Source organism: Vanellus vanellus (genome assembly GCF_965231255.1).
Source record: "Vanellus vanellus genome assembly, chromosome: 4".
NCBI lineage: Eukaryota > Metazoa > Chordata > Aves > Charadriiformes > Charadriidae > Vanellus > Vanellus vanellus.
Window position 1 is genome coordinate 8,876,182 of NC_138909.1, and position 23,482 is coordinate 8,899,663.

At 35.7% G+C, this 23,482-nt stretch overlaps 1 protein-coding gene across 1 annotated transcript; it reads left to right on the forward strand.

The window, feature by feature from the left end:
* The first annotated feature begins 2,197 nt into the window (after positions 1 to 2,197).
* ABHD18 (abhydrolase domain containing 18) lies at positions 2,198 to 21,970 on the forward strand. Its single transcript, XM_082482489.1, has 12 exons — positions 2,198 to 2,300; positions 5,618 to 5,702; positions 6,788 to 6,888; positions 8,266 to 8,344; positions 8,434 to 8,528; positions 9,341 to 9,358; positions 11,647 to 11,785; positions 13,847 to 13,936; positions 14,687 to 14,788; positions 15,307 to 15,685; positions 17,807 to 17,969; positions 18,997 to 21,970. The coding sequence occupies exons 1-12, from the start codon at positions 2,209 to 2,211 to the stop codon at positions 19,046 to 19,048; spliced, it is 1,395 nt and encodes a 464-aa protein (XP_082338615.1). The 5' UTR covers positions 2,198 to 2,208; the 3' UTR covers positions 19,049 to 21,970.
* The last annotated feature ends 1,512 nt before the right edge of the window (positions 21,971 to 23,482 follow it).

Sequence of the window (23,482 nt, forward strand, 5' to 3'; positions counted from 1 at the left end):
TACTCTTTCCAGTAGTGGTTTAATCTTGAATCTCATTAATTGAAATATCCTGAATTACTTTAGAGTCTTTATTCAATCAATGAAATAGAATACAGGATGAGACAACCCTTTCACCTCAATCGATGTTGCATTGAAATATAATGTATTTGTCTAGAAACTTGTTTTGGCATACAGTTGGTGCAACAGAGAGAGCTCATCGTGCCAGCCTTTGAACTGACAGCAAAATCAACATCTTTGTGTTTTTTCTGTATTTAGGTTTTATTTTGGAAAGGATTTACAGAAAACAAAACCAACAACCAACCAAACAAAACATGTAAGGCTGCTTTGTAAAGCATCAAAACATTCATTAAAATTTCTTTTCACAATTACTGGTAAGCAGTGTACCAATAGAAATGCAAATCTAGTTTTAGTATGTTTTTGACAGCGTAGATTTACTCTTGAGTGTAGTCACTCTGAATGGTCTTCCCAGTCCCATAGAGGGTCTGCTCTGTATCGCTGTCCCAGTTCGCTTCTAGCACCAGGGAAATACCAAGCTGTCCCCCTGCTCCAAAAAGCAGAGGAGGGACCTTGCAGAGGCTGGCAAACATTTCCCATCTGACACCCCAACAGCATGTGAGGTCAATGGATATCTCCAGAGTGGGCAAAGAAAAAGTTTGTGTTGAGGCTGTGATTATATTAGACCAGTATAGTAAGATAACACAGTCAGCTGTTTGGGACTGGTGAAGTAGGAACTAACACTTTCTACAGTGTTAAAATAGAAGGTCCCCACTTTGACTTCCTGGTCATTTCAGGTATTTATTTTTGCCCTGTGATGACTGAACATAGAACCATTGTGGCTTTCTGGGGTGCTTGTTCTAGTATTCAAGTACCTTAAGTTGCCTATAATTTTTATTCTGATAGTTACTTACTTTAAGTGTTAAAGCATTTTTGGTTTTTGTGTATATTCTTAAGTATTAGATTCTTAGAAGTACAAAGGAATATATTTATTAATGTGACCACAATTTTAACTTGTTATATTCAGACAAGTTTATTTTGAGAATGGCCATATGAAAGTGTGGCAGAAAAAATGAACTTTGGATTAAAATGAGGGGAAAAAAAAAACCCACCATGAATTAAATTACGTTATTTTGGAGTGTTATGAAGTTATTGATATCATTTAGTATGGAGGGATCTGGAAATACTAGAAAGTAATTGAAGCTAACTTACTAACCACGTCTGTGATTATTAAATCTGCTGTTTTCTTAGGTGTACACAGATCCTGGACATTTTTTAATTGAATAACCTGTATCCTGCTGAGCAAGAAACCAGATTTGGATTACCCTTTTTTTTTTTTTTTTTTTTTTCTCCTATTTTTCTTCCTTCCTGATTGGAAGACCACAGTAGGGGCTCCCTGTTCACTTCAGTAAGTATCGCTTTGAAAATAATAGCTGGCCTAAAACCTTGTTGGGTTTGGCTATATTTGAACTAGTGTATTTGCTGAAGAAGGAATGATACTAGTAAGGGTTTTGATGGCATTTCTTCCTTGAAGGGAAGGGGAGTGTTGTGTTCAAAACCACAAGAAATGAGTTGGCAAAGGTTAGAAAGGAATGGATAAAATAAGGGCTAGGCTATACGTTTAAAATACCAATGAAGACAAATTTACAAAAACAAGCTTTCTCTTAATCTTTTTTCTTTCTTTCTTTTTTATAAACAAATAATTATGCAGCTAGAGATCTAGTCTTCTAGTTGCTTAAAACCAAATATTGTTTTGAACTTCCATTCTGAGATGTTTTTTTGAAAACCCGTGCTGACTGAAAAGTTTTTGCCATCATATCTGTATTGACAGGACAGAGATCAGTGCCATTCTTTGTTTTATCAGTTCCAGAAAAATACAGCTAGGACTGGTTGAAGATGTAGTTCTGTGACCTTACGTGCTTCTTTAGTTGGCTTGTCATCAATTATGTAATAAATTTCTGGTTATATTAGGCATGTTAAATTCCTACTCCTAAATTCCATTTTCCTAAAAAAGCTATAGAGCTTGTATTAACTACCTTTGTATTTTTTTTACTGAATGTCAAGATTGGAATAAAATGGTATGGCTTTTCATTAATACAGATACCATTATAAGCACCTGCTTTGTGTTAGAATCAATGAACTTGCTGCTCAGCTTAACCCCTTTAAATGGCTTGTTTTTACCTGTTCTTTTTTCTAGATGTCAGTTTGCTGCTAATGGGTGTAAGTAAATTAGATGTCTTGTACAGAAAGCTTCTCCTCACTAAACTTTTCATCAGAGGATGGGGAAAGCCAGAGGATCTGAAAAGGTGACTTGTTAAAAAATAAGTGTAAACAGTACTTTATATTAAAATAAAATAACAATCCCTGAAGTATCAACAATTGTTACTATCCTGTATTTTAAAAAAAAAAAAAAAGGTGTTAAAGTTTGTTTTGTTCAGGAAATCATGTGTCTCCGTACAAAGGGAGGAACTGGATTTAAAACAAGTCTTAAAGGGATTTGCTAAGTGGTTGTGTTTAAAGAGGCTCTTCTTGAGAGAATGTATATGTGTCCAATTAAATTTTTCACTTACGCATATATGATAACATACTTCAAGCAGCATCTCTGAAAAGTGTTTTCTAGAAGCAAAACTTGCTTAATTTTTGCAGAGGAATTGTTCTGTCTAACATTAAAGAGGATCTTGCTAGCTTTCTGTAGCTTCTTAATAATAATAATGAGCTTTAAAAGTGTAGAGATGTAGTCAGAAGTTTCTCTCATAGCCCAAAGTAATAGACTCATTCTTTTTATGTGTCCTGAAAATAAGAAAAAAAATGGCAGGACCTCTTAATTTTTAAATATTTGCTGACTTTTATTAATTATTATTGATTAACACTTGGAAGTTGAGCACTTGCATTTCTTAAGTTTAAAAATTAAGTGACTGAACATATATATTCTGCATCATGTAGTATTTACATAGGAAATGATAAATCTGCATTTAATAAGCTATTTCTTATGTATTTGAAAAATCAGTAAAGATTTTTTTTTAAAAAATACTGAAATAAAATTTTGTTCACTGTGGATAGCGGTGGAGTTATGTTGGGGGTTATTTTGTTTTTGAGTCCAAATGAAACATTGGTTAGCTTCACAACAGCTCATCTTGAAATGGCACTTGGATTGCTTTGTATGTCTGTCTTCAGTTGATTTTTCTCTTAAGTAGCAGACTTTCCTGCAAAATGAGAATGTTGGATTTTTAAAATGTTTAGTTTACTTTTGTTGGAAAAAGCAAAAAATGGTGTTTTTTGTTTTGATTGCAGCATTTCTCTATCCTGTTGTGTGTGTGTATCTAAAATGGGACATTTTAATGCTATCAAAACCCTCTCTTAAAAACTTTTAGGTTCTTGGTAAGACATAATGAAGTTTCACTCGTCCATCCCCATCTCATCCCAACGCAATTGCTGTATAGGGCAACTTCTGCTGTTAGTTATTGCAATAGTAGGCAAAGCTTTTCTCTTGCATGGGGTCTATAAGGGTAATCACAGTAATGTCAAACAGCAATAAAGAACCATTGCTGGTAGTAATAATGGTATCAGCTATGGCTCTTCCTTTTTCATAGGTGGGGGGAAATAACCTCTCACATAAGATCAAAAGCTGTGGGGGAAACATGAAGCAGGCTTGCTGGTCTGCTGGTCTGAAAAGTGCAAAACGAATTTGTTCAATGTATTGTCCCTGAATAGGAAGAAAATGAGCTGTTTTCCAGAAGCCTGGCTTCACCTGGATGAAGAAGGAAGAATACCACATCCTCCTGACTCCTCATACTGGCTAGTGGGAGGAGGAGGGAGTACCACTCCCTAGTGTGCATGCCCTATCATGACAAAAACAGTGTCAGCATTGTCTGTCTCTCCCTGATCACTGTGTCGCTCCATTAGAATAAATTATAATATTTGTTATACTTCAGGCATTAACTGAAATTGATATTATAGACTACCCTGCCTAGATGTAATCTGAAGTTTTATGTGCACACCCTTGGCGTGGTGACTGTTGATATCCTAATGCTTTATCCTCAATTCATTAGCAAGATTTGAAATTCCTCAACACATGCAAAATTTAGCCTTCAATAGCCTCCTAACTACAGAGGAAATACATAAATGCAGTATTTTTAGAAGATTTTAGGATCTCTTCATTAGCTTACTTTCCACACTCACATGTCATACCTGTACCCTTATTTTTTCAGAAGTATTTAATGTACCTGCTGTTCTGCGTAAGAAAAGCAAAGGCTCCATAATAGAGTTATTTTTGATATGGTGGTAGAGTAGACTTTTTTTCTGTCCTTTTAGTTTAGTTTTCTCTGATGTTGGGAAGGTGAACAGATCATTCCTGTTACACTACTGTAACACTACCTTCCATTCAAATCTGATGTTTTAGTTGGTCAGGTGTGTATTTACAACTGTAAGAATGAGAAAGTTATTCTTGGCATAGAATACTTAAGGTTGAGAGGGCAATCTTGAGGGCATCTAATCCAAATCCCTGTTCAAAACAAAGCTGACTTCTTAGTTGATTCAAGTCACTTGGCACCTCATCCATTTGAGTTTTGAAAATCCCTTGAGGATGGAGATTATTCATTGTTTCCCTAAGTAATCTTTTCCGGTAGTTAATGGCTACCACTGTGGAAAAAAAATCTTTCACTGTGTTCCAGTAGGAATTTCTTATGTTGCAATGCGCAACCATTGCCTCTTGTCCTTTTGCTGTATACCTCTGAGAAGAGTCTTGTTTCATTTTCCCTGTAAGGCTCTGCAGCCCGTTTAAGTAGCAGAAGAAAGCAACCAGATTTGCCCCTTAGCTTTCTGTTTCCTGGGCAATGCAAACCCCATTCCCTTGACCTGTTGGCTACCCCGTTGCTAAATGTAGAGGGTATGCTTTTGGTCTTCCTAGCTGGAAGGATGTGCTGCTAATCCATGTTTAGTTTGCTCTCCACCAGAAACCCAGTGCCTTTTCCTGCAGAGCTGCTAGCCTAGCTGGGAAGTTCCCAGCCTGTGCTGTTGCGTGGGGCTGCTCTGTCCTAGGTGCAAGATTTTCCAGTTTTATTATTGAGCTTTAGGATGTTTGTTGGCCTGTTCCTCCAGCTTATCCAAGTCGCTTGGAATGGCAACCCTACCTTCCAGCTATCAACCTCATCCTCCAGTTTGTGTCATTCATGAACTTCCCAAAGTGCTGCTAGTGACTTGTTTCCAGCTGGACTTCAGATCATTGGCAACTACACTTTGATATTGTCAGTCCAGCCTGTTCTTCACCTGTTCAGTTTGTGTTGCCCCAATGCAGCTACAAGGATGTGTAAGTGTAGGAGGTTGCTATGTCTTAATTTGGCCCTGAAAAATGACATAAGTTTGCAACAACTTATTAGGCGTAAAATACTATTTAGAAGAGCTATGCAACTGCAAGCAATGTACCTGAGCCCCCCCCTTTTTTTTATAGCTTAAAAATATTCTTATATATCTACCCTATGGTAGCCTGATTAATCTATAAATGCAAAGTTGGCTTCGTAACTTTTTTTCTTTGTGGCTTACTTTAGCTCCTGAAATTTTACGTATGTATCTTCTCTTTTTTTTTAGATTAAAAGTTGAATCTTGTCTACTTGTTTCCTTTCAACAGAATATTTGAATTCAGAAAGATCATTGGAAACAGGGAAAAATGCCAGACGCTGGTTTCGAAAGATTACCCAGTGTTCATTGACAAGGTACTTAAAAGCAAGGATGATGCAGTTTAACTAAATTTAGTTTCCTAAAGGTGAAATTGACTTAGTAGTTACAGAATTGAATCTTGATGTCATGTGAATCCACATTTCACCGATGTCTGATATTATCACAGCATGACTTGCTGCTGGGATTGGCAAATGGGGGCTTGCATTAGGGACTACATAGTGATAGGGTGGTGAATGCACCTCTGACAGTATTCAGTTAGCTTTTGCTGATCACCAGTTTTCTAACAGGTGGCATTAACTGACTTCACTGGTGTTCCCAGTTGCTCTGTATCAAGAGAAGGACATTAGAATTTATCTGAGGGAAGTGAGGCTGTAGAGGCAAAAGAAATCAATGTGATATGAGTTCTCAAATGCTTTATTGGAAAAAGGAGGTCCTGTGCTTCCAAGTGAGGTGTGCAGATAGAAGTAATTGTTGCCCTGAAGATTTTTCAATCTAGAAACTGTGAATAGGAGGTCGGAAATGAAGAGTAATTCTACAGGCAAATAAATGCGCTGGTGGTCAATGCTGTGGCAAGCTAAATGTTTTAGCAGTTTGCTGGTTTGATTTTTTTTAATTTGAGCTGCTATGAATAGAATTAGGAGGCAATGGCAAAAAAAGTGAAATGGGGTTGGAAGGGATGGGAAAATAAGCAGTCACGTTTGCTTCTAGTAGAGAATGGAAGGAAATGATTCTATGAAATGAGAGAATAAAGCAGTGACTGTACAGATCCTGTTTTATTTTTTCCCCAGTAATACAATAGTTGGGGAGGTGGGATGTCGGATCTTAAAGCTCAAAAAATGCTTGAAACTTAGTATGTGCTTTGGAAGTTATTTAAAATGGCACAATATTATACTTTAATCCTTGTTTCTTTTAATAGGTCATTTAATAAAAGCAAAGTTTGAAACAAATGTTTTGACTGTGTTGATAACATGTATCCCTATATTTGAAGTAGACATCAGCTTTGGGGTTTTTTAAAGTACATTTTTAGCAATAAGAAATTCTTCTATTTTAAGAGGTTGGCTTTCAGAGCAAGTTAAACACTGATATGAAATATAGTGCTATCATCCCATTCTCTCTGTAGGTTGAGGAGCAATCTGACTGTAAAATCCTTGACGGGCACTTCATTTCCCCGTTGGCTCATTATGTCCCAGGTATCCTGCCAGTCGAATCTCTTGTAGCAAGGTAGGAGAAACCAAGTGGTATTTCCTTTCTGAAACTAGTACTGCACAGAAATAAGAATAGTCTGTAAATAGTTTTATCATGAACCTAATTTATTGTAATACAAATTATCTGTAAAATATTTCAAACTGTTTTTTGCTCTAATGTGTTGACATAGATTTTGATCTCAAAAGTGAGAATAAGTCTTATTCACGTGATAGTTTAATCTCTGTGTAAATAAATAAATAAAAGGTCCCCTAGCAAAGCATGTCCTCTGCTAGGGCACTTTTTTTTTTTTTTTAGTGTAGAAATCATATTGCACAAAGCTATGGGATACCCTGGGTTTTTTTTTAAAGTATTTGGTTTTTTCCAAATGAGCAGTATGCTGGAAATGAAGAATACTATAACTGGGACAGTAGTTGTTTGTTTTATATGTAAGCAGAAGCTGTTTATGTGAAAGAAGCATGTTATATTGTATTTGAAGGAACCATTCCAGCCTTCCATTTACACTGAATACAAAACCACTGTATGTATACTGAAGTAGTAGTTCATTTAAACGTAGCAAGAGAATCTGGTCCCTTTCTTACTTGGCAAGCAAAAAGAAAAGCATCCTCACAGAAAGCTGCATGATCCCTAGTAGTCAAACGATACCTAATGGCATTTTTGCTGGCTTAATGCTAACACTGCTTTACAGTTGAGGAGTGGGTTTGGAAAGGCAGCATAATTTGTGTTTGCTTTTTGTTTTGAGCTAAGTTCGTTATATATTGTGCGAATATTTTTTTCCCAAGTGTAACACTGTTGTAGGTGACAGTGCTCCCTCTTGTGGGGAAAATACTAGTGGCTTAGAAGTGATTCCCCCCCCAGTAGTTAGACTGTAAGTAACTTCAGTAGCAGCAGAAGACATTAAGTGATTGATTTTGGGTGTATAGAATATTTTCATGGTAGGTTTGGGTTTCGATTTTTTTTTTTTTTAATGTAAATATGTGGCTCATCTTAATCTTCAGTTTGAGCTGTTGTCTTCTCAGGGGGAAAATAGTAATGCTGCCTAGGAGAGCTAGTCATACTTGCTTAGGCTGCTCTTCATCTGAAGTTCCATTTCTCCACTCTGCAAAATTTAAATTGTGATGATGAGGTAGTGGTCTTTTTTTGGAACATGATCTTTCAGCTTGGCTCCTTTTCTTGTTTGGCATTTATTCTGTCCTACTTTCAGATTCCTTTCTTTGCTGGATGTGTTTATGAAAAATGATATTGCTGAATTGCTGGCAGTTTGCCTGCACGGGTTACGAAAATACTTTATTCTGCTGTTTTGTTTTGTTTTGTTTTTAATTTAGATTAATTTCTCTGGCACAGCTTGTAAATAGATATATTTACTTTGCTAAAATAGTTGTTTGTTTCTCATAGATTTCAGTTCATCATACCCAGAAGATGGAATAGCAAGCACAGACCTGTGTGCATTCATTTAGCAGGCACTGGAGATCATGTGAGTATGTAAAATGTAAAATTGATCATTATCGAAAAATTAAATAATCAGATTTTATCTTAATATATGTTTGTACATCTTGTCTTTAGCACTTCTGGAGGAGACGCACGTTAATGGCACGCCCAATGATTAAAGAAGCGTGTATGGCTTCCCTATTGCTAGAAAATCCTTATTATATCCTTTTGTGGAAAGCAAGATAGTCATTCTAAACATTTTCTCCAGAAAATAGAAAACTTACCGCACTGGTGTAATATCCACTTTGTGGATCGCTTTCCAGTGGACTTTTCAGTGGATAGAAGCAAAGAGCAAAGTATGACCATTGCATGAAACACAATGTGGAACACAGTTAATATAATATGCTACTTTTACACCAAGTATTGCTTTTCTGATTTTTTTGAGTCTGTCTTCTGCAGCTTCTTGCTGTAGTCATCAGAGTAAAAGTTCTGATAATGAATCTGTGTGCTGATCAAAGTACTGGTGTGATTTCTTTGGCCATGACAGAGTGAAAACTATGCATTCATTCTACATTGTACTATGTGACTTCTGAATGCATTTCTGACAGAAAAGGAAGTTGCCTCTCCTGTCTTCTCTTCTGAAATGGAACCCTTTGTACCTCAGGTACTTTTGAGAAAAGTCCTGCTCCCATTTAAGATCTGTTTTTTTTTAAAGAAAGTTAAGTTCTGTCCTATCATCAACTCAGCAGTAACTTCTATAACACTGTTAACTTGTTTTATTAAGTAACGTCTCTGGTTACACTTTTTTCCTACCCATATACCTGACAAAAGTAAAATCTTATGTTGCAAAGTACATCATCAAGCTGCATTTAACTTGATTTTGTTCCAGTTAAACATTTGAAATTTAATTTAATCCAAATTTTAATTAATCACTATGGCTTTTGTGTATATGATTTATTTAATTTTATTTTTTATTTGAATTGCCAGTTTTTATTTAGAAATTTTTTACTTTCTTTAACTCGAGTCTTCTACATGGCTGTAGAAAACCTAAGGATCAATTGTAAGTATTACCGTTACATTCGTGGATACTGTTTTTTCAAAATGCCACTTTTTTTTTTTTTTTTCTTCTCAAGAAGCTCAAAGTAGTGTAAACTTTGATAGCTTATTAAGAAAAAAAAATCTCAAGCATGGACCACTTGTACCATGCTAGTGTGAAAGTGTCTACCCTTTGCTAGGCTGCTTTGTCATTTTTTGTGTTAAGAGAGCACAGGGATCAGGAAAGTTTGCAAAAGATGAACTTGTGGTATAGTGTGAGATGAGTGTGAATGCAAGCAAGTATCAGTTTATTTTCCTAATTCATAACTGTGCATATACAAATGCTGCAATTGTATTTCAGTCACTATGAATAATCTTTGTTCAGGTAGTATACTTTCCTGTTACAATTGCTAAGATTTTGCTTTTCCAAGATATTTTAAGGGGACAGCAGTCAGACATGTAAATGAATCTGGTGTTGCTTGTTAGTCAGTGGAAACTACAAGATTCAGTATTTTACAGGACTTGGCTCCTTTAGTCAGTTTCTTAAAGGTAAATTTAGAAGCCTTATTTTTAGAAGCCTGGTTTTTTGCTTTTCACGTTTTCTGAACCCCTGGAGTATAAACAGAATTCAACAGGATATCTGTCTGAGGCAAAGCTGTGGTTTCAGTTTACCAATATTTCTTCAAGACCAAGTATGAGTTGGTGTTTTAATACTTTTTAGTCATAACTTGGACATTTAACACAAGTAGAAGAAGCATAGAAGGTGATTTCTTTTTGAAGCTAAAATTCTTAAACCTGCCCATTCTATTAGGACTTCAGCAGGAAGTCTCACACTACAGCATCTTAGGCTTTCTAGACTTTATTTAGATTTCAGCACTTGGATTTCTTAAATCCAAAAGCTTAAAAAAATTGCTTTTAAGGAGAAAATTTTAATTAAAAAATAGTTTCTAGTGTTTTTCAAAGCGGATGCTGAATTTTACTTTCTTTTACATAAGAACTACTTTTTTAGAAAAAGTTAATTACGTTTACTAAGATGATTGTTGTAAAATTGGTTTTTTGGTAGGAAAACTGCTTAAACATATATATATATATAAAATTGCATTTATAAGTGTAAGTGACAGGAGAGAGTGTGTGCTGGAGTACACCCATTGGTGGTTTTTTTTTCAAGTTATTGAGGATCTGATGCAGAAGAATAACTTAAATATTTTTGCAAGGGTATTTCTAACTCCATTCTCAGTTGTCTAGCTTTACAGCTTACTATATGCATGATACAGAGAAGGATTCTTTGAAAGGGGAGCACTCAGTCTAATACCCCATCCAGTAATTGTCACTCTTCACTACAAGGTTACAAACCAGCAGCAGTGGTTTTAGTTAATATGCTCGTAACTGTGTGTGTTTGATAAATGAAGTAGCTGGAGAGAGCTGAGGAATCTCTCATAACAAAGCAGTAGGAAAGAATTACATTAGCCTATAAATACTGGTCTGCAGCAGCGATATTCATTTCTCTGTGGCTTGCACAGTAAGCTTTGTCCTTGTGCTTCAGAGCATCTCAAATGTGATTGTACGCTGGCAGAAGAGGCCAGTAGCCTTTTGTAACCTGATGTGTGACACTGAAAATACACAGTCCCTCTCCCCAAGTTAGAAATGTATTAATTGCTCTGTTAAATAAGTCTCTTTTTTTGCCTTTGAGAGTCCCTCTGATGGTTCAGCTGAATAGCTTTCTACTTTTTTTTTTCTTCTGTTTTAATGCTTTGCAGTACACTACATGAATTTCTCAGTACCGTGACAAACTTCCCACTTTACAATTTCAGTCTTACAGTGACACTGATGAGTGCTTCCAAAGCTGACATACTGATTGCTCTTCAAATGTTGTGTGCAATTTTTCAATGATGTAAAACAGGTAAATAAGAAAAAAAAAAAAAAAAAGAAAATAGAATTGTTTCTGCAAACGAGATAGTATATGCCTAGGACTGTATCACTTTGATTCTATTTCTAAAAGATGTTGTAACTTTACAGGACAGAAGATTACTACGAATGAGATTCTAATGTTGGTAATATCTAGAAGACAAGGCTGTCAGTGATATTACACTAGAGCTTTAGCAGGTGTCTATTCCTAGTACTCATTTAAATGAAAAAGTACAAGTGCCAGAGAATCTGACTTGCTTTTTCTTCTGTTGAATCAACAGGAGTTCAGCTCCAAAATTTTCTGGGAATGTGATCAGGCTTTATATAAAAGTGTGTATAGAACGATGAGAACTGTCAAATCTAATCTTAGAAAATAAATCCTATATTTTCCTTTTCTGGGGAGAAAAGACGGTCATGTTTAAAAAATGTCTCGGACCTGTTTGTGATGGGAGGAGCTCTTGTTCTAGAGTCGGCAGCTCTTTTGCATTGGCTAGAGAGAGAAGGCTATGGACCACTAGGGATGACTGGAATATCCATGGGAGGACATGTAAGCTTTTATATTTCCTATTCAGTAATTTTTGTTTTAACTTCTCATTTGATCATTTAGCATACAGAAATAATTTGTTTTATAGTGTTCCTCTCAGAAGTACTTTAAAATAAACATTTAGAGCCATGAGAAACAAATTGTTGGCAATTCTCATGTTCTGTGGTGCTGAATTAGTATAATCCTCAATAAGTACTGGCAAGTCATAGAGCCCTTTGTCAGCCATCTCCTGACAGGCTTAATAGGAATATAAGCAATATAATTATGTTTTTTTCCACAAGGGGTGTGTGTGTAAATATTTTCTGAAAGATGGTCTGTACTGATCAGTTGCTATTTCTCCCTCTTTTCCTCCATTCTTCTTACTTAAACTTTTGTGTTAGAATGCATTGTGTGAAATGCCTCCTCTTTGTAGGCATGTTGTAATTGTGGTGTCTTTTGGTGTCAGTTCTGTTCTCAAATCATCTTTTTTCCCCTGATCATTGGTATTGATTAGAGAAGATTTCTGTGGTGAGATGGATAACGTTTTGTGTACGACACTGTGCATATTTAATCTAAAACAGCAGTGTATTAGTAAGATGCTCAAAAGACTAATACAAAGTTAAAATATTACTGCTTGTGTCTACAGATAATCATTGATCTGTGAGACATAGGTACAAAGCTTATTAAAACAACTTACCTCCGTTTTGCTGATTGTTTGTTGTTAGGAGCTAAGTAGATAATGTTGGTAATGGCAGTGTCTACTGAAAGGAAATATTGAAACACTGAAAGGAAAATAATTTTCTCCCAAAGCACAATTTTATAACTCTAAATGTCTTAAATCAAAGGTGCTTTGTTTATTTTCATAAACATCACCCTGCTGAAACAACAACTTTTGTGTTAAACATATCTTCCCTGTCTTATTCGTAAGTTGGATTGGAATTTTCAAACTGGTGTATGTGCCACTAACCATGCAGAATGCTTCAAATGCTGTGCAAATGCTATGGGAATAACTGAGTACTGTATCCTATACCAATGGTCATATACAGCATGGGTATAGAAGGAGCCAGGATCTGAGAGAGTGAGTTTGGAAACACCTTTAAAATTTTTTTTTAGTCCAGGGATATACGTTTTTGGCTAGTCCTGACTTACTTGCAGGACTTCTGGTACAATTTAAAACCAGGGAAAAAAATCATATTTTATGTTGATCATCTTTAGCATGTGTTTTACAACAGAAGGTAGGTAGCATTATTTCACTTATACTGATGAGGAGAGCTGGAATTAAAATGAAAGAGGTCAGACTTTCTGGCTATCAGAATGTAGATATGTGGTGTCCTTGTAACTTGTTATTAATAAAAAATAATTAGAATAGAATAGTTGTATAAATCCATTTATTAGAACATCTGGCACAGGCATGGGGTGTTTTGCATTAGGGAGTTTACACTGTTGTTTGGTTTAAAGCAATAAAATAAAAGTTGGCAGAAACATACCATATAGGGAACTTCTGTATGTTAAGCTTCTTTGGTCTGTTTTTTTTATGGGATAAACAGAATATTCACAAAAATGTTTTCTGGGAACTTACGTAGAAGTAATAATTTAAACTTTAAAGAACAGAAAAAGGAGTCCACTTAACGTGCCGAATTACTTCTCTTCCACATTTTGTTTCCAGTACACAAATTTAAAAAGTATAGAATTTTAAATAGTCCTTCTGTAGATTGCCTTTATTTTGCCATGAAATAAGCTTTGAAGAGCTTGATGAAAACGCTTTATAGATGTTTTTTCATGGATTTAAACAAATAAAAGATCAGAATATATATTCCATTGGGAATCCTTACAGTTATAGCAAAAATCCATTCAGCCTTGAAATTAGTCCTATCCAGGGCAATGTTTATTGTTAGGGAAGTCACCGAAGAATAGACGGTATTTTCAAAATGGGTGAAAATATGTGCAACTGCCACAGTCCTTAACTACTTGGGAACTGCGCATTTGTTTGATACTGTATAAACAAATAAATGGAAGGTGAGAGAGATCTTTGTCACATATTGTGAATTCAGTATTAAAACACGTAATAAGTGCCTTTGATTCTAGATGGCTTCACTGGCAGTGACGAACTGGCCTAAACCATTGCCATTGATTCCGTGTCTTTCCTGGTCAACAGCTTCTGCAGTCTTTACTACGGTAATTAACATATATTTTTGTTAATAATCCAGAATGTAATTAGATATGTAAGTTAAAAGGTTTGGGTTGGGCACATTCACCTTTTCAGTTAGGGCATTTCATCACCCTTCAGCCTCTATTAGTGACTAGTGGCAAAACCCACCCTTCCCGCTCAGGATATACAACACATGATAAGGAAGGTAACTTTGAGCTACTTCAGTGGGTAATGTACCAAATTAGAGGCTGGGGCTAGTTTGTGGGATAATGATTAGAGTCCTGGTCTGAATGTGGGAAGGAGAGGAAGCAAGCTGTGAAAACATGTTTTCTTCTGCTCAAAGCCTGGCTTAAATAGTTGGGTGATACTACTGCTAATACCATGAGGGTTACCTGTTTTCACTTCTGCGGCCAGAGTAGGTGAATGAATAGACTGGATTTGACACCCGTCATTGGTTTAGCCCAGTCTAGATGCGTGTAAACCCTAAGTAGGACTGGTTTCTGCCGCTTTTTTTTTTTTTTTCCCCTTTTCTTCTTTTTTGTGGGGTTGGTTTCTTTTTTGTTTTTTAAAGGGAGGTGGGTTTCCATGTCCTATGTTATAATATGTGCTTATGCTTTGATTCCAGTAATTCTAAGGGTTATCTGAAAACTTGGGCAGAAGCCCACTGGAAAAATCAAGTCACAAAGAGGAACAGATCAAGTTTCTGTGTATATCATTATTTTAGAATGATCTGTGGGTTTTACTTGTGTACTGGATGCTTGTGTTTATAATCTCAGGGTGTGTTGAGCAAGGCAGTGAACTGGAGAGAGCTAGAGAAACAGTATTTTACGGAAACTGTTTATGAAGAAGAAATCATTCAAATGCTTGAATACTGTGGTGTAAGTATAGTTTATTTTCCCTATTTGCTAATATTTACATGTGCAAATTTAACAAATAATGTAACTATTTTTACACTCAGTAAAAGTAGCTGATTATTAGCTAAAACATGCTTGCCTCTTGTCTCCTTATGTTTTTGATAAATTTAATCTTTGAAGGAAAACCTTCTGAAAAACAGAAGCTAATATTTTTGTTGTATAATGTGTGCTAAGTATATCCCTTGCTACAAGTTTTTTCTTTGACCATGCTTGGTGTAATTTGCAACATAAAATGAATTAAATCATGTACTTCCCGCACTTTTTAAGCTGACAGAAATGTAGAATTAAATTATCAAGAGGTTATGATCAGGATTTAATTAATTGAGTGACATGCAGGCTGAAAATAACAAGTCATGTGAGCAGTGCTGTTTGTATCTTCTTTTCTATTTTTTTTTTCTAATATTGAGTTGATCTTAAAAATAAGATTAGCCAACTGGTTTAAAGGAGAAATCATTAATAAATGACCTGTTGTCTTTGTTTAGACGGATTCTTTCAAGATGGGACAAGACTTTGTTAAAAACTTCCCTGACAGCGTGGACAGTTTGGAGGATGTGGATGTGACTTCCAGAATGTTTGACCTTGATTCCTCAAACAAGACTGTATCTAAAGAAGCTGTTCACAGCTTTACCACAAGTAAAAGTACTCTAAGTGCCTCATCAGAAAGACTCTTAATACAAGATGCTCCTAAAATGCAGTGCATAAATCAAACGTTTTCAACCAGTAGCAATAGCAATAAGAACTTCACTAGCCAACAAGGACACGGGATAAATAAAAGAAGAAAGAGTGACACTTTACAGAGAGAATCCTTAAGGTTCATGAAAGGAGTAATGGATGAATGTACCCATGTAGCGAACTTCTCGGGTATGTATTTATATGTTTTAATGTGCAGTTTGGAAAACTGAATAAAATATGATAGAAGGAAAGGAATTTTCTTCATTCTGCATTGTGTAAACCTGCTGGCACCTTAGCTGAAATACAAAAATATCTTGAGTGTTACTCAGTAGCATCTATTTACACTGTTTCCTAATTGGTTTTCTGTTTCTTCTTAATGGCCAACCAATGGTAAAGTGAATTAAAAATTGCCTTTTCTCATTTTTCTCTGCCTTGCTATGTCTATTTTCAGATATAAGTTAGTGCAAATTTGTATGATTTAAAAGAACAAAATATCTGTGTGATGTGAGTAATATCTCTATCTAATTAATCTGCTAATAAGGTTTTTCAAGCAGATTCAAGTAAATTTCATAAAGCAGAAATCTGATATTGACTTCAGATAGGAAGTAGCCTACGTAGCTGAGAACCAAACTTGAATGGTACTTTTAGACAAGTGTGGCCAGTAAAAATGCGCAGAGGTCCTTCTGGGATGATGCAGCGTGGTGAATATAGTGTTTCCCAAGACAAGTGTAGCATACAGAAGGAGCTGTAGCCCAGCAAGCCTTCCATCTGATGAACCTGGGTTTCTTGGCATCTAGGACAGATCCCTTTCAATGGCCCACTTGCAGGCAATGCAAACAAGTGATTTCTTCCTGGAGCTGATTGAAAGGGTTTTGCTGGAGCAGGAGCTTGGAATTGCTTTTGTGGCAGTCCATTCAGACAAAATGGTTCAACTATGCACCTACACACTGAGGACTCTCAACGTGTCCTGGAACATACTTTGACTTCAGACAGGTTTCTGACAGAGTTCTCTTTGAATGTCAAAACATTCTTGATACTGAGACCCTGTGCCACCTCATTTTTTAATTCTGGCGTTCAGTATTCCACTGGTAAATGTTAAAAGAAAATCCAAAAGTTTTTACACTAGCATAGATTTCTTGACTAGGACAACGTATGAGATCGCTGCTAGTTGGAGATGTTGTGTGACAAATACCAGTGAAGTGCTTTCCTTAAAGCTTTAAAAGTTTTTTCAGTATATGGGAAAAAAACCTGTAAGCTTTATTCTAAGTATAGACATTCTTGCGTATCTAGACACTTATCCAGGTATCACTTACCTAAAGCATTGACCTTTCCTGAAACTTAAAAAGATCTGTGATCCTAATGCACTTGTCAAAGTGATGCAGACCTTTGTGTCAATTGTCTCCCAAGTCTTTTCATGCTCTGGGAGACATTGCATCGCCTGCCCCAGGGTATCCTTTGAGTGTGTCTAGAGAGGAGCTTCAGAAAATCTGCCTAACATTTGGATTCTATGGAAAATTGAATGGAAGACTAGACTCTATCTTAGCATTACATATCCTCTATACATGATCTAGTATATGTGAAAGGAGAGGGTCTAAATTATTTGTGACACCCCATTTTCAAGCATTTTGGCTGATGGCCATTTACTATACCGTATATTTTCTTTGTGAAGAGCTAACTGTTCTGGGTTCAACATCATTTTGGTATTATTTTTCTCAACATCATTTTGGTGTTATTCCTGTTAGCAATCTGTTTGGTGCAGTTCTGGTTATGAGCAATAAATATATTTAACAATATATTGGGATTTTTATGTTGTAACTAAAACATGTAGGAAACAGAAAAGAAAGTGAACATATATCGCACTTTGTCTGATTTTTCATATGAAAAGTTGTCTTTTTTCCTCTCCTTGAGGAAAAAAATTATACAAAGCTTCTACTCTATGGAATTTCAGATGTCTCCTAGTTCTTTCTGCTGAAAAAGAGATCTCAGAGAACTGAACTGGATGCTATAGAGTTTTGTTGATAAGAGCAAAGACAATTCTCCTGTCGTTACTCAAAGACTTGTGAAGTTTTCTGCTTTAAAGAAAGGAAGGGGATTGATTAGTTTGTTTTTCTACTGATGGCCTCACTACTGTAATGTCAAAAATCAGATAAATTCTGCTGAAGACTTCGGAAAATACAATTTTATTAAAGCTTAAAAGAATTTTAATATTTTTTTTTTTTAAATAGAGAACATTTTTACAACAGAAATTTCATCTGACATGTTTCTATTTCTTGCCTTAGCTTAATTCAATTTTAATTTGTTTTTCTTTAGTTCCAGTTGACCCAAGTTTAATCATAGTTGTACAAGCTAAGGAAGATGCATATATTCCTCGAACCGGGGTGCGCAGTCTTCAAGAAATCTGGCCTGGATGTGAAATTAGGTACCTGGATGGAGGTCATGTCAGTGCCTACCTCTTCAAACAAGGACTCTTTAGGTAAGGTAAACAGGAAAGTTTAAAAATAGTTGAGAGCTTAAAAGCATAATTTTGAGACAGATAGTTTTTTTTCTAGGAGCAAGTCTATAATTAGTCTAAAGCAACAAATATCAAATACTGCTTTGAAGAACAAGTTATTGGATCTGGAATAATTTAAAGAGAATGTCAGCATTTGCATTTTGTGAGCAAAGATGAGGTGCAATGTAGCTCAGATGGTCCACTAAGCGAATGGCAAGAGAAGGATTCTTCTCACTCTTGTTTTCCTGTAAAAGCTTTTAGTTAGTTTCTTCACTGGATACTGAAAAATATTTTTTTTTAAGCAGTGATCATTTATGTTGTATTGCGCAGCTGTTGTCTTTTTGCAAGTGTTGTCTTCTGAGATTTAAAAACACAATTGAAGATGAGAATTAAAAGCTTGACTGCAAATGAGTAGTATTTGCGTGAATTCTTGCCTTAGTAATACTACATGTTCACTTTCTGAACACAGTTACATAAATCAGTTATATAAATGCAGTTGCTTAGTTTTAAAAAGTTAAATGCTTGTGCCGTTAATTTCAAAATATACGGAATTAGTAAGACTGTAAGTTCCATTTGGGAAGTCTAAGCAACAACAAAAAGAAGTAGCAATATACCAGGTCAAGGTATGCTAACCACTAGCTTATTGCTAGTTAAAACTTCAGCCATGTTTTGTGACAGTTGCTCAAAAATTATAAATTATGGATGTGTCTGACCCATTTCCTGACATGTTTGAGTAGAAAACCCCTAATCCATTAAAATTTGCACTGGTATTAAAGTTGGTAAACAGTCCTACTCATTCCTGAAACATAAGTATATTGCTGGATTGAAGTGAGAGATCTCAGAAATAAGCTAACGAGAAAAGACTATCTAATATCATGTTTTTATTGAATGGTGTTTTGAAATTGTGATGATAGCTTTGTAAATACATTTGTAAATATATGGAAATACTCCACTTATATCTGCCCTTTCCCAAATTATACAAATGATCTTCTTTTTTCTCTTATTTTAGACAAGCGATTTATGATGCATTTGACCGCTTTCTTCAGAAATATGCAGTTTAAAAAAATCTTCATAATGTATTCCAACTGATCTCATTTGTACGTCTGCTTACTGGAACTCATATTTGGAAAACAAGCCTCTTGCAACGTGGAGTAAGATGGTCACTGACTTTGACTGTTGTAGGTAACAATTATCAAAAATGGTAAAGTACCAGCAGCATTATGTTCATTTCAACCAAATGCCATTCTGACACACTCACTTCAGCATTACCTGTGAAAAAACAATGGCAGCATTTGTTAGTGCGTGAATGGTTCATGTACTACATGTTTAATCATGTTGTGTATTCCCTTAATTCTGAATAAATTCTAAATTGTGTATTAGTTGAAAACAGACCAATCTAAGTATCGAAAGAATGTAAAATTTGCTGTAGGGCTAAGATGCTGTCTTGCTTTTAGCGTGTTTCTAGTTTGTTCCAGGTACCTTGGTTTCCCTCTTGCTTCCTCGTCCCCTTGCTATTCCTATTGTGTTGTACGATGGCTTTGCCAGCACTCGGCCTATTGTTTGTCACTGATTTTCTCTGTTACGAATTGAAAATGAGCTATGATAGAAGGGGCAGCATCAAATCTTGCAAAAAAGAGACTTTCAAAATTGAATGAAGAGTGAGAGAGAGGTTTTCATTCAATGTGTCAATGAGATTTTTCTGCCGCTGAATTAAACCTTGCCATTCTAGAAGAATCATGTAGCAAATCATTGGTCAGTTTTGCAAAACTGGAATAAGTGAAAACTGAGTGTCTAGTAATTAATTGTTTGCATGCATTCAGTTGGATAACAACATCTTTTTCTTCTAGATGTTTTTTAGAATGCTAGAGGAAATACAAATCATTTTTCTTTAGAAGCAGTGGCACAAAGAGTCTGATTCTAAGCAGTTAAATCAACAGCAGATTATATGGTGCTATAAAGACCTGTTGGAAATATTTCGACAGAGGTCCTTTCTAAAGTGCACTCAGCGCTGATATGCAAAATACAGTTTCACTGTGTAATATTAAAAATGTATGTGAGACTAAGGGTTATCAAAACGGTTAGGTTAGCTCCTTATTTTTCAACACTGTTTTCTTAATTGGATGGAAAAAAAAAAAAAAAAAGGATTATGAATGCATTTAAGAAAATCCCAAGTCTGTTGTTTCTTCTTTGGGGATCAAAAATACCAACAAATGACAGTAGAATAAAAGGTTATCATGCATCAGCTGTATGTGGTATCTGTCCGCATCTTATTTTGTGGTAATCTCCTGTAATATTGTTTTAAAGCTAATTTGCAGAGAAGGTAAAAACAGAAACACTTCAATATTAATTTTAGTACAGTAATGACCAGAGATACACAGAAACAAACAGAAAAATCCAGCCATTTCTTGGGATATGTGACTTCTACATCTTTCAAATCATTCATTGACCTCCATGGTTAGCATAACGGTTTTTAATACGCAGAGTAGGAAGCAAACAATACTCAGTTTATATAAATATATTCTCTTGAATTTTAGTCTGGCAGACAGGACCAGTAACTGGGAAGAAATCATGGTTCACCTGAAAATCAGATAAGTTCAGGTAAAACCAAAGTGCAACAATTTGTAATAACCCACGTTATTTGACATACAAATTTACTGAAAATGCAGAAGTTATATTCTGTTGGAAGTTAAATTGCTTGTTTCAAGTGGTTTTTCATCATGTCTTTAGACAATGTTGGGTTTGTATATATATTGGGAGCAAGCGTGAAGCACATTTAAATAAGGTAAAGCACTGAACGTTGGAAGGTTTGAAATCAAATACAAGTAAGCTTACAAATTTAAAATTGAAGGCTTGAATATTATACTAAAACATTTATGGGGTTTATGTTTTACAAGCTCATTCATCAACTAGGAGTGTTTTACAAGACAATTGTCTGCTGTTCACCAGCTTTTTTAGTTCTCATAAATGTATTTGTGTGCTTTATGTCCTGTTTCTGTTGCAGCTATGAGAAAGGGAGATAACTGGTGGCAAGGGAAAGGGCTTGAACAAATGGAAGAGAGAAAAGACAGATTTTGTAAAGTGGGGAGAAAGCACAAAAAAAAATAATCAACTTCTCTATGCTACAAAGTATAACATGCCAAAGTAAATATTTTCAAAGCGCACAATACTAGGAATTACACAACTGATGGGAACTTGACATCCTGAGGTTAGTGTTCTGATGGTATTACTAACAAGGTTTAACTTGCCAAAAGGGCATACTATTCACAGAAGCAGATTTATGCTAATGTAATTCCTGTTTGTGAGAGTGTCCTTTGGGATAAGCAGTGAAAGACTGGTCTCTGACGAGAACAAGAAATCACACTACTTGAGTTACATAGCAAAGTGTTGCCAAATATGAAAGCCCAGTAAGAAGTGTTTAAGAAATTTCTCAGGTTAGAATAACAAAAAGGAAAAATGAGCTCTGTGGTCTGTTTCTGCCAGTTATCAGACACGGGAAGATATTAGCTGGTCTGTGAAGGGGGGGAATCTTGCTGTGTAAATGTTTTTAACTTTTGGAAAATTGACTTTTTAAACCAGATTCTAAGGTTAAATCCTAAGAAAGCATTGTTAATAATCCATTTTGATTTTAAACAAGAATGTGATTTTAATCCAGCAATTGCATGAGAAAAATATTGGAATAAGGTTCCTGCACTAAACCCAAGTAGCAGGTAAGCCATTCTGTATGTCTTAAATTTATTGTAAAACTGGCCTTGATCATCATTTTTGGGTTTTCATGTTTTCCAATAAAAATGGTTAAAAAAAAACCAGTTAGATGTGAGGTTTTCTTTCTTTCCTGTTAACAGGAATTCAAAATGCATCTCACTGTCACCCTGTAATCCTTTTTATTCCTACTAGTACTGTAGCACAAGAGTAGTTAATCTACAGTACAAGAGAAAAGCTTCACATTAAAAACAGTGACACTGCTTTCATGTTTTTCTACATGCAGTACCTAGTAAAGAAAATAAGCTTGTATCATCCAATTAAGATACCATTGTGATTCCAGTTTTATACTTTTCAGTGGCTTCATTCTGCTACAATTTCCCTGGACTTATTTACAATCCCTTGTACTTTTTAAAAGGGTCCAAAATCTGTACAAATTCTTCCCGCTTGCTGCTGTGTTCCAAGCAAAGGTGTGTTGTACCATAATAAGCTCAGAGCTTATCACGGGGCTGTCTGGCTGTAATTGGAAAAGAAATCACCGTTGCTGTTGATGGTTGCTGGTGCACGGTGGGAAGGTGGTGGTAGAGTTTTGGAGCATTGCTGCTGGGAGAAGAGGAGGCTGTTTCATCGTCTGCAGCAGCCTGTCACACGAATGAGAATATCACACGCTAGCTGAACGGCTGCTTTGAACAGATAGCTGTAAATGGTACTGGCAGGTGCATCTTTGAGTCTTGATGGTGTTTATATGCAAAAAAAAAAAAAAAGTCTCGGAAAATTGTTGCCTTATTCCATGGAATTGGAGCAGTTGTTCTGATTGAAGCCTGCCAGTTGTACCCAGCAACACATGCAATGCATTGATGCAGTCGGTTTTATTTTGGTGCTCAGTTACACTGTCTGAAAAGTGAAGGCCGTGGTAACACCTCTGCATACTAATGCTAAGACTGACAAAACATGAGGAGGACAAACAGAGTAGGTAGTGCGCTTCGCCTGTGTTTCAAAGGAACGGTTCAGGACAGAGTGGGAACGGTTCAGTTAGGTCTGGTCTGTAACCCAGGTCTCTTTTTTTTTTTTTTTTTTCTTTTTTTTTTTTTTTTTTTTTTTAGTATTTTGTTTACCCGTTTCTCTCCTGGCACGTACGTGCTGATCACCATCTAGAACAGAACGCATCTAATCCTCGTCAAATGCAGCTTTTTGTAATTTTTTTTTCCCCAAGTCCATAAAACACCCCCCTCAAAAGTGACAGCTCAGCAATTTTTTTTTAGCGAGGATAGATCACTTGTGATGTATTAATCTAGAAAGTCTGCGAAAAGGTGCCATTATGTGAAGGAATGGAGTCTGGGTGCTTTTTCTTACTGGAATGTCATATGTGTGTATGTAGATACTCTTTAAATAGTGGATTAGAAAGTGAAAATCCTTGGATCCTCGGAATGCTATTTTTACTTGGTAGCTGCTAACATTTTGAGGCAGTTCATATTTTTTTTTTTTATCTTAATCGTTTCTATCTTGTGGCGCTTTTTTTTTAAATGTTGATCTTAATTACGGTTGGCTGGGCAGGGAAGTTTCTTTATCTTAAGCTGTCAGGTTCTGTGTCAGCTTGGCTGTAATGATAAGTTATACAGTATTGAAAGGAGGTTCCTATAGTCTGTAGGCATGTAATTCCTCGTGAAAAACTATTACATGAGTAAAATGCTTCTATGTTATGCAGTCCCATAATTTGTAGTGTTTCCTGGTACGCTTGGGTGCTTCTACACAAGATAAAACATAAGCTTTAAAATGTTAAGCAGCTCGTAAAAAAA